Source organism: Notechis scutatus, chromosome 5, assembly GCF_049901735.1.
Source record: "Notechis scutatus isolate UNSWTSFEM ecotype Mainland chromosome 5, rNotScu1.2, whole genome shotgun sequence".
Classification (NCBI taxonomy): domain Eukaryota; kingdom Metazoa; phylum Chordata; class Lepidosauria; order Squamata; family Elapidae; genus Notechis; species Notechis scutatus.
Window position 1 is genome coordinate 39,765,787 of NC_142013.1, and position 12,138 is coordinate 39,777,924.

Below are 12,138 nucleotides of genomic sequence, written 5' to 3' on the forward strand. Positions count from 1 at the left end.
ATGTCTTGTGACGGCAACATGACACAGCAAGTTTGACACCTGTGCACTAGACTAAGCTCTCTTAGCTTTTATCCTTGGACGCTGCAAATTGAAGAAGACAGAGGCAGATTTTTAGATTGGTTTTGCAAGAAAACAACCAAGCTCAAAGAGCATAAAAGAGCTTGCAAATTCAAAATCATAATTTGCTCATTGTTATCCAGATCCCATCCATTTAGATATATCACTTGGTTAATTTTAGTTTAATTTAAATACAATAAATTAATTAGTGCTTTAAAGTCATTGCATATAACGCAGTATTAACATATTGCTTCTAAAGCTAATTAAGTTAGAGGACTATGCATTTGTTTGTTTGTTTATCCTCATAAGAAACAGACTGCCTCTAAGTTCTATACCTTAATTTTATTTGCAGATATTGTTAATTTATAAAAGAACAGTAAATAAAATGACAATCAATAGTGTTTTGGGACAAAGATTACTGATAGTGTAATGCCAAAGAAACACACATATGCACTCCACAAATAATTCCTTAGGAATCTCTGAGCAGTTAGTACTAATACTGAAATTTATAAGATGATTAAATAACATAAAATATATATATATAAGAGTATGTATATTTTTAATTGCATATGAAAAATAAAAAAAATAAAATATAGCTGAGGACAGAGAAAAGAATGGATGAGGTAGAAATGATATAGTCTGATCTGGGCAGTAAATTAAATTACCTAGGTAAAGAAATTCTTCTGAAAAATTAAATGATATATCATAGTAAGAAACTGTCATATGCTAAACCAAACTGTAGCAATCTCTCTAAATATAGTTCTTTTAATTTTGGTCTTCAGAATTTTAACAAAAGTCTTTCCTATTCCTATTACAGATTTTTATATGTTTGGTAATGACATAAGGATTCTCAGTCATCCACGGCCGAGGACCACCTGCAGGCCCTAAATAGCTTGCTCACCAAATTGTAGTTTTTAATGTGATAGCTTACTAATTACCTTCTGAGTAACAATGTTACTATATTTATTTGTTAATTGGTTTTAAATATAAATGAAATGAGGAGGGACAATTTTTTCTCAGTCTTGCCTACATTTTTCTTCTGACCGCTATGTTTTTTTCCCTCAGTTAAGCTGCCAAAATCACCTCATGGTGAGATGGCGGGCATATAAATTTAATAAAAAATATAAAATAAATAAATGCATAAATAAAATTAACCAGGAAAGGCCAAGTGTAGGCTTTGGATCAGAAAAATTGTATTCCCACCAACAGCCAACTGATTATAACAGGCTTAAATTGGATACAGATGTCCATAATCTATTAGAAATGACCCTCACCAGATTTGCTTTCTATATTGCAAAAAGTAACAATACTATTGTTTCTCATTTCTATTTATTGTGCAATATTGGTAGGAACATAAATACAACAATGAATATCTTCTTCATCACCTTTATCATTCTAGCATTTGGTGCAGAATTTGCTTTTCGGGTTAACTAAGGCTTCTTTGCATGATCAAACACAGCAAATACTATCAATATACAGATATTTATATTCCTTCTTTCATCTGTTCACTGCAGTTATTCCTGACTCCCTACGAATAACTTCTGAAACCCAGACTCTAAAGAAAGTACAGCATGATTCTCTGGAGCTAAAGTGTGAGATTACCAAGAATACTGAACAACACAGCCACATTTCCATTGCTTGGTATCGTCGGAAAGCAGATGAGCCTCCTGTGGAAGTTATTTCTCTCAGTAAAGATTTTGTACTGCGTGCAGGAAGTGAATACACGCAACGCCATGCAAGTGGAGACGTCCGTCTTGATAAAGTGGGCGAGACTCAATCTAAGCTTACTATCTATAATCTTCAGTCCTCTGATGAAGGCGAGTTTTATTGTGAGGCAGCTGAATGGATTCAGGATCCTAATGGCACTTGGTACGCCATGACACGCAAGCAGTCGGAGAGCACTATGGTCTATGTGGAAGGAACCGGTTAGTGTACCAATTTTTTTTACCTCTCTCATAGTCTTGCATGTACTCTCATAATTTCAGTTGTGGGATCAGGGATTCAAGGTAGACAATTTATTAGGAGGAGCTTCACAGACTTTACATCCTTTTTTTTATGTTGACCACTATGTCTCTACCAGAAGCTTTTGAGGGCTGTTTCATAAAGCAGTGGTTGGAAACATAAAACCTATACTATATGGTACTACGGTGGATATGTCTCAGAAGAAAGCAGAACTCAAAATTAAAATAGATATTTTAAAATTTTAAATGAATCTCAAGATTACAACAATTTTTATTCCCCCTCCCCAGATTCTTACAAAAATGTTAGTGACAATGCCTAAATCTAATGAGATTTAGCAATCTCTCAAAATGTTAATAATGTATGTATATTTATATGATTGTATATACATATGTGTATGTATATATAGCAACTCCAGTACTTTTAACATTTGGACTACAACTAAATAGTTCCAAGTTTCACTTTTTAAATACATGATTGATTGACTGATTGATAAATCATTTAGTTAGCGGATGCAGGTGAAAACTTGAACCAAATCTGACATTCTGATACTGTTGTAGAATGATTTATCTTAATTGTTAGTGCATCAAATAATCTGTCCTTTCATTGGTCCAATTTACAGATTTGCTGATTTAGTTTATCTGGGATGTGTTTAAAGAGACTTTATCACAGAGGTATCCAAACTTGGCAACTTTAAGACTTGTGGACTTTGGGAGTTGAAGTCCGCAAGTCTTAAAGTTGCCAAGTTTGGGGACCCCTGCTTTATCATTGGGCTATTGGTTTCTTTCTTTAAAAAGGGGGGGATTTGAGCAGCTATTAGCAAAAAAGATGTTCATATGAGTGAATGCAAAAAACAGTACAATAAAAGCCCTTCTATTGTACTTGCATAATTGCCAATATAGAAGTGGCTTTAACTAGAGCAGCATCCACCTGCGAATTTAATTTAACCTCTTAGTGTTGTATATATATCAGAGTGGTTAAAATGCTTTCCATTTTATAAGCCATAAGCCAAAGTTTAATTACAGTACTCCTGTTCTCCTCAGTACTATCTTCATAGGGTTTTTTTGGTTGTCTTTTCCTTTTACTTTTTTCTTCTCCTGACCTTTTGTTTGGTTCTCTTTGTTACTGGCATTTGACATTTTCCTCTTCTACCTGAACTAACTTAAAACCTGGTACTACTTAAAAAAGGAATTCATGCTGCTTTCCATTTCTACAATATTATTGTACCACCATCTGCTGAGAAGCCCCTTAGAAATTTACGTGAGCGTTAATGTTGAGAATGAAGTGTATTTTTACATTTTTGATATCCAAAAAATAGTCTTCAACTGAAGGTGTCCTAGCATTAAAATTATTAGCAAGAATGCTATAAGAGATTTTGTTTGATTGAAAAGAAAATGTAGTTCTTTAAAGAAAGTTTTATAGAAAATGATTTGGCAGTGCAAATATATAAAACCTGAATACTGGAGAAAGGATTTTGGGAATTGAAGTCCACAAGTCTCAAAGCTGTCAAGTTTTAAGACAGAAGAAGATAGAATCATTTTTTTTAATTTATTGTAAAATTTGAATACAACTTGATTCTTCAAATGTTTTGGATAAATTTCACAATTTTTTGGTAATGATCATACTGGTTGGGGTGATGGTCCAGCCCAATACTGGGTTCATTTTATCTAACATAATTTTACCTAACATTCTGAGAGAAAAATTGAGGTTCAACACTATTTTTGAGCAGAAATAATGCTTGGCATCCATGTCCAAACCAAGCATGTCTGCTGATAATTTAACAAGCTGTTTTATACCATTAAGCCATATATACACATTCTAATTTTCTGATAGTTCATCATTTGTTCTTGATTTATTGAACACTTGAACAATTTAGGCTAACAACCCATAATAAGCAGGAGAGGGAATTAATTAGCTAAGCTCTCTACGTCTAGGTCTGGGTGTATTTTTTAACACACCAAGGATGAACTTTTTGCCTCTCTACCTTCACTTGGGTATTCTTGACCACAGCTTAAGCTAAATGCCACTTTACCTTCCCTTGTTCCAGTAATCAGCTCACTTGCAAAAAATTTAAGCAGTTACAAAGCCACAGTGGTCAGCAACACTAACATTTCCTTTAATTGGAACCTTTGATCATCCTCTTTAGCTTCTTCTGGTGTCAAAGTAGGTGTTAGGTAACTGCTGATTTGATGTAGCAATGGCTATATCAAGTAAAAGCAGAGAGAGTGTTAAGATAAACTAGCTTTGGTTGATGTTAATTCATGATGCTTGCAAAAAACCATTAATAGTTTGCTAGCAGGTTTATAGTGTAGGACCTCAGGAACTAATTGCTATTGGAATCTAAAACATCTGATAAGCCTCCGGTTGCCTCATCATGTTACAAAATATACTGCCTTGCTTTAGGGTATTTAAATTTATGTACCACATGCACCTTTTTTTTCTTTTAAGTTAATTGCAGTTTTTATATATTAAAAGTTTCAGAGATTTTTTTTCTGATTGTTTTTCATATAAATAAAAATACCTTAATATTCATATAAAATGTTCTTTACTCTTTTCAGTGCCTTTACTAAGCTATGTTTTACCCTGTGTTGCTGTTGTCCTATGTTGTGGTCCTTTTTGAATGGTGATGTCCTCTTTGGCCCATTAGTCAGTAGTTTTGGTAGGAATTGTTTATTTAGAATAAATGAATAAATAAATCACAGCAGTTGTTTCTATTCTTTTGATGTATGATTTTATGTAAAACATGAATTCATACAAACTGATTACTTATGCAACAAGTCAAAATTTTGAAGTAGAGAACATTGCTTATAAAAACTCTTTTAAGATAGTATACAATTCAATTATTGAATTGATATAATCTAAACTGGTATAGTTCTTCAATCGGTTAACATGAAAGTAGCTAGCAAATTATTATTTTGCAGAAAATTAGTATCTAACTGCACCACATATACAGTTTTTGTGCTTTCCTATGCATAAGAAAGATGAAAGAGAAAACAAAAACATAGCTTTTGGAGAGGAAGTTAAAATACAGGAAGATGCAGACTTGTTAATATGCATAGTATGTTCAAACCTCAAATAATAATTTCTTAATATTAATAATCTAAGTTTGTTAGTTCTTTCATGTTTGTATAGGGCTGTGATACAGTTTCATTGGTTTGTATGTGTGTCTGTGTATGTATTGTTTGTTCTGTTTCTTTTAGATATGGATATCAACGTTCGACTAGAAACAGAGAAGCGGACATACATAGTGGGTGAACCTGTGGAGTTCAGATGTATTTTGGAAGTACAAAATGTTGCAAAGAGGTATTTCTCCATCTCCTGGGCCTTCAATAGTTCTCTCATTGCTACTTTTGGTGCTAATGCTGTGCCAATTCTTAACAATGAGTTTGCCCAGAGAGAAGCCTTGGGACAACTGAAAGTGGCCAAAGAGAGTGACAGCATCTATATTCTAAAAATCTACCGACTCCGATTGGAAGATAGCGGCAAATATAACTGTCGAGTGACAGAGCGATTGAAGACGACAACTGGTGAATTTATTGATGGTGAAAGCAAACGTCCAAAGAACACACCTATTACAGTGCTGCCCCTTAGTAAGCATAAATCTTTTTTGCTCCTATTGATTGTGTGGGTTTCTGGGACCTGGGCAGGTTTATGATGATTATGACATAAGCAGCTAATGGGCTAATTTCTTAGCTTCTGTTGAGTACAGTCTGCAGAGGATCTTAGATTCATTTAACTGGGAAAAAAATGTATATGCCACTTTTCCCACAAAGATCCAAGCATTTTATAGCAAATAAATTCATAAATCAGGTAGACATCGCTTAGCAACCATACATTCAATAACCATTCAAAATTACCCATAGCTGTGAATGAGAAGACTTATGACTAGTCTTTAAAGTTGTAACTATCACAGTATCCCTCTAGTCATGTAATCACAATTTGGATACTTGGCACCTGGTGTGCAATTATAATAGTCAGAGCATCCTGCAGTTACAAGATTGCCATTTCTGACTTTCACTACCAGCTTCCCACAAGCAAAGTTAATGGGGAAATCAGCAAGAATTAGCAAGTCATAATCATGTGACATGACATTCAGTGTCCATGCATGAATAACAGAGTTGGAAGAGACCTTGGAGGTCTTCTAGTCTAACCCCCTGCTCACGCATGAAAACTATAACATTTTAGACAAATGGTTGCCCAAACATTACTTTAAAATCTCTAGGGTTGGAACATCCACAACTTCTGGAAGCAAGTTGTTCCACTGATTATAATTGTTCTAACTGTCAGGAATTTCTCCATAGTTCTAAGTTGCTTCTCTTCTTGATTAGTTTCCATCCATTGCTTGTTGTCCTGCCTTCAGGTGCTTTGGAGAATAAGTTGACTCCCACTTCTTTGTGATATTGGAAGACTGCTATCATGCCATCCCTAGTCCTTTTCAACCCTATGCCCTTTAAACTAGACATACTCAGTTCCTTCAACTGTTCTTCATGTATTTTAGCTTCCAGTCCTGTAATCTTTGTTGTTCTTCTCTGCATTATTTCCAGAGTTTCAACATCTTTTTTATATTGTGGCAACCAAAACTGGATGCAATATTCCAAGTGTGATCTTACCAAGGCATTATAAAGTGGTACTAACACTTTACGTGATCTTGATTTCATCCCTCTGTTAATGCAGCCTAGGGACTTTGTTGGCTTTTTTGGCAGCTGCAGTACACTGCTGGCTCATATTTAAGTGAATGTCCACTAGGAGTCCAAGATCCCTCTCTCAGGGATCACTTAGCAACCACAACTGGAATTGCCACAACTGTTACCCTAGGTCAGTGCAGTCACTTTTTTCTTTCCTTTAAAATCCCATTGCTTAGCAATGGAGTTCTGGTCCTAATAACGGTTGTTAACTGAGGACTACTTGTGTAATGGTGCTTTGTACCATCAAATTACATATTTATTTGCAGAGTGATCCATGCTTCAGAAAAATATTTCAGATTGTAACATATCCATTTAGTACATACAGTACAAAGAGTATTTTTGCACCTGCGTGCTGTATTGTTTTTAAAGAACTGAAAATTTATACTGCCCTCCCAAGCAAACTTTTTGGAAGCAAATCAGAATTATCTCAGACTTGTGTAATAATGGAAAAATCTGAACTTGTGTTAAGTTCCTGAATGCATCTGTTGATCCCTGTCTTAGGATATGTTGGACTTGATGAGCTATTGGTCTGGTTAATAAGGTTACTGTATTCTTAAAGGTTGGTGCTGATTAATTAATTATTGAACTCTCATCTTCCTCATGTCCCCCGAACTTAATTTTTGAAATATGTATAGAAGAATGTTTCTCTTTGGAACCTTAACTTAGAACTTGTCCCTAATTCACAAGCATCATATTTTTGTTTGTATCCTAATCAGACTCTTCCTCTGATTCCTTTTCTGATGCTTTGGCTTCTTTCCCTGATTATAACAAGGAGATTAGTAAATAAAATTAAGTTTGATCTTTTCAAGAATTTCAGAGAATTTGAAGGCACAATATACTTTCCTGAAAACCTTCTTATAGTATTAGTTTCAAGTAAATGCTGTGTTCTGTATATTTCAAGTTGACTTGGACTGTCTTATCCTACCAAACTGTTTTTGGAGATGATAGTTTTATTTTTTCTCATAGCTGATGAAACATTTACAACAGTAATATAGTATTTCTGTAGTTAACAATGTATTTGTAAGTTGTCACATACACTCTATCTACCTATCTTATCTATCTTCCATTCATCATCTAGCTATCTTAAAAATATAGTATCAGTTTTATACATATTTAGTATCTATATATTCACAGATTTATTCAGTACCGTAAATATTTTTTCCAAATATTACTGTAGTTTGAATCTGGATGTTATATGAATGGAAATTATATCTGATAACTTACACGAGACCAACACAACATTGACAAAGTAAATAAAATGATTAGAATAGAGAGGAAATAATTTTAGAAAATGATTTGTTTTTGATTGAAAAATATCACAGAAGGAATAAACTCTAATTTCTATTCTATCCCAATCTTTCTGTATTAAAAAGGAATAGATTTACACAATAGTGAAAAACAATAACTAGCTTTTATTATTTTGTTTTATTACATATCCTTCCCTAAAACAGTTGATTAAATTGTCTCTCATTGGTAAACAGAACAGAAAACTTCCTTAGCTTCATTCTTATTCTTATTCTCCTTTAGCTCACTTTTCAGATCTATATTTGCAGTGGAAAAAATAGGATTCCCGCAGGGCAAAAAAATCTGGAGTTCAAAAAGGGAAGAAGTATCTTTTCTATTGTAACTTGAACATTTTAAAAACCCAGTGAACTGTGGAAAAGCAGTTGTTGCTGACTGATTTAAACAAGATCATGTACTTGCCACATTGCCATTCTTAACTCACGTAGCAAGGATGTTCGTAAAATGGATTCTTCCTACCTCAAGTAATAGAAAAGGGAAGTAGGAGATGCAGGACAGATAATTTTATAATACTTTTTATTTAATAATAAGAATAAAATAAATCCAAAGATTTATTTTATTAGCTACTTCTTTCCATTACTTCTGATTATTCCCTAATATGTATTATTGGGTTATAATATAAGGATACACAGTTTAAAAAACAAAATCTGTTTCCAACATTAAAGTGATTTTTTTTTTCAATTAGCTCAGTTTTGAAATAGTTTTCCAAATATATCCTCTTATTGTTGGGTCACATGTTGTATTTCTGTAGGAAGAAATATGCATGTATGAGTTATCCCACATAGTCCTGATTGTAATCACATATGTTCTCCTTTACTGCAGAAACCAATATTTCAATAGAAGTATCCAACAATGCCACAAACGTTCTAGAAGGGGAGAGCCTGAGATTTGGTTGCACTGTTCGCACTGGGTTTAGACCCCAAAACCGATTATCTGTCACTTGGCAACTTGTGGATAAGCAGAACCGTCGCAGTGACATTATACAACTTGACCGGGATGGAACCCTTCGTCCTGGTCCCTCTTATGTCGAGCGCAGTAGCTATGGGGGGATCCAAATGGAACAGATACGGCCTGGATCCTTCACACTTGAGATCTTTAACAGCATCAAGGCAGATGAGGGCCATTATGAGTGTCGTATTACAGAATGGACACGTAGGCTGGATGGGGAGTGGCAGATGATTGGAGAGCGGCATAATGGCTCAGCAGTAGCTATCACTGCATTAGGTGAGTATAAAAAGTGCCACAAGATACTACATAACAGTCCTCAGCTTAAGTCAGAGGTACCTCATCAACATTCCCCCAAAACTTTAGATGCAGTCTTGGGATGGTTACAAATATGCTATTACATTGTGACTTTCAATGTTTTTATAAGGGAATTTAAAAGGAAAACTAATATTAACCATGATAATAATTGCTTTGACTTAATAACGTATCAGTGAAATCAAATTTAGTTTTCATTCTTGCACATTCCACTTTTGTGGATTATAGAATAAAGAAAGTGAAGAAACAGGACTTCTGTAGAAAAATAGAAGTTGGTGCCAATCAAAAGAGTCTGAAGCATATTTAAAATCTGAAAAGTCAAATAAGATTTGGAAGTAGCTGAGACAGATATTTCCCTAATTCACTGAACTATTTGTCGGCAGAGGAAATATAACATAATTGGAGTTGCAAGATTCTGTAACTGTAGCCAGTCTCAATACAAGCAAATGTGTGTGTGTGTGTGTGTGTATACATACACAAACATACATACACACAAAACAACCTTTCATTTTATTGTTAAAACAATAAATGTTTGTCCCCAAATCATTTAGTAACTATATGGTTGTGTTTAGGACATATACAGGTCGTTAATGTAAAATGCTGTGTTATCATTTTTGCATCATCTGTTTTAATCTTCTGGGGAAAATAACCCATGAAACCTTCATTTTTCTCTTTTTATGCCCCAAACAATAGGTATATTTCTCTTAAATGCTTAAAATAGTTGTTTCAGGTAACAAGCTCTGAAGCAAAAAAAGTGTTATAATAACTCATGGTTCTTTTAAGCACATATATAACAATTACTTGCTAGTGTACATGGGGAAAGAGATGGAAATTTGTCTTAAAAATAGATAATAGTCTCCTTATTCTGGTATGTTTAACCATCTTATTTTCTGTGGCAGATAGGGCCAGGTTTGTTGGTCATAAACTTTCTTGAGTGGTTGTAGAATTCTCCTTGCCCTGTATTGGTGATTATGGGATTTGTAGGAAAACAGTGCCTTATAAATTATTTGAGTGATATTTTCTTGTAAAAATCTAAATTAGATTCTCTGTCTGAATATTCTTAGGGGATTTTGCATTTCTATATCAGGCTTACTTGCAGGTGTGAAAGGACATAACTCCCAACCCAAGTTTCTCTTGTAATGGTAGCACACATGATAGAGACAAGTGAGAATTAATAGAAGATAATTGATAGTGATTCCTTGTTCCGTACGCTGGTTTTCCTTGACCTTAATCTCCAGTGCTAACTTTTGATTCCTGGACAGGCACAGAAAAACTGAAAAGCTGGGCTATCTGGCATTTGCACAATCTCACAGGAATTGTAAGAGTTTTAAGTCATCTCTACCCTTTTTTATCCTGTTTCCTTGTAAGTGCATGTATTGTTTTGGAATAACTCCAATCTTACTGTGCTGTCCAAAATTAGTTCTTAATTTAATTAGTTGTTAATATTTATAAATCTTCATTACTTGATGGACAACAGAATTGTTCATCAGTAACTTTTTATTTTACTTCAGGTAAGCTCATGCTCTGTTATCATTTTTCCTGTCATCATTGTTATTATCTATTAATAGCACCTCGTTTCTGCCAGTCTTTTTTCCCTGTTGCCTTATATCCTTCTTAACCATCAGGGTCTTTTTTAAAGATTTGCTTCTGCATTCTGTGGTTAAAAATGATGCTCATGATTCATTGTTGGTGTTTCTAGTCTGTTTTCTACCTTTACCTTACTTAATATTGAGGGTTTTTGTTGTCCTTTGCTGCCATGCTGTATTTCCAACAGTTTACTCCAGAACCAATTTAAAGGAAACAGTTTTTCTTTATCCAGATTTTCTGATTGTCTGACTTCTTCAAGACATTTGTTATGTCTTGGAAGACTGACTTTAATAACATATAACTTGGTACTGTTTTGTACATTTTTTTGTTTTATTTATATCTGTGTAACCTTTGTCTCAAAAAACAAGTTTTATTTATTTTACTAATGTAAAATCATGATTCCTGTGCATTGTTGAGACTGGGTGGGAGAGGGGGAAGCTGTTTTTATTTCTACTATTATCTCACTACTATGCATTAGATTGGTTTTGTCTGTTTTCAATTCCAAGCATCAGACCAAATTTTGCATTCTCATCTTCCATATTCAGTAAAAGGTTACATACGTTTTCTTCACATTCAGCTACCAAAATGATAGGCTCAACCTATCTGAGTTGGTTAAAATTTATTAATTTATTTTATCAATTTTAATTGATTTTAATCCAAAAATTTATCCCTAAATTAAGCATCATTCCAAAATGTAAGTTTTCTCCCATGCATGGGAATTATCAAGTATGCTATTTTATCAATAAATTATATTTTTCACAATTAGCAAAGTTGGCTGGCCATTGAGAATATATTCTGTTGTCCAATGAGGAAGATGTTAAGGAAGAGGATTAAAAAATAAATATTGTTAATTTTGTAAAGCTCCGATTCCAAGATAGCTGGAGAGGAGAAAGACAATATAACATACTATTAAGGAATTTCTAATGAAGTGGTGCTTTGATTCCTAGAGAGACATAAGGAAATTATTTGCATACCACGGGGTTTTCCAGAAAAGTTAAACTCATAATTGGGAGAAAAGCAAATGTGTATGCTTATTTTGCATCTACAATAGCTTTACATCTGCCTTGTTCAGTTACTGCTCAAAGTTATAACAGCACTGAAAAATTAAATTTGCAATTGTGAGGTATCACCATTTTTAATCTTCACAACTGGCTTCCAATAAAGTCAATGGAGAAGGTGGAAGGATATTGCAAGTTGTGGTAGTATGACATCATGCTTAACCACAGCAGTGGAACTGGCCTAAGTCTGGTGCAGTCACTTGACATTGTGAATAGCAACAAAGTTGCCA

The 12,138-nt window shown here is 34.0% G+C and overlaps 1 protein-coding gene across 3 annotated transcripts in view; it reads left to right on the top strand.

Annotated features, from left to right (window-relative positions):
- Positions 1–12,138, top strand: part of IGSF3 (immunoglobulin superfamily member 3) — a 121,796-nt gene that overhangs the window by 64,410 nt on the left and 45,248 nt on the right. For 2 of the 3 annotated variants that reach the window (XM_026664061.2, XM_087966614.1), the window contains exons 4-6: positions 1,572–1,982; positions 5,217–5,606; positions 8,826–9,227. In XM_026664061.2, the coding sequence (XP_026519846.1) occupies positions 1,572–1,982; positions 5,217–5,606; positions 8,826–9,227 (1,203 nt within the window). The remainder of the gene's footprint in view (positions 1–1,571; positions 1,983–5,216; positions 5,607–8,825; positions 9,228–12,138) is intronic. The other variant, XM_026664062.2, reaches the window with a different exon arrangement.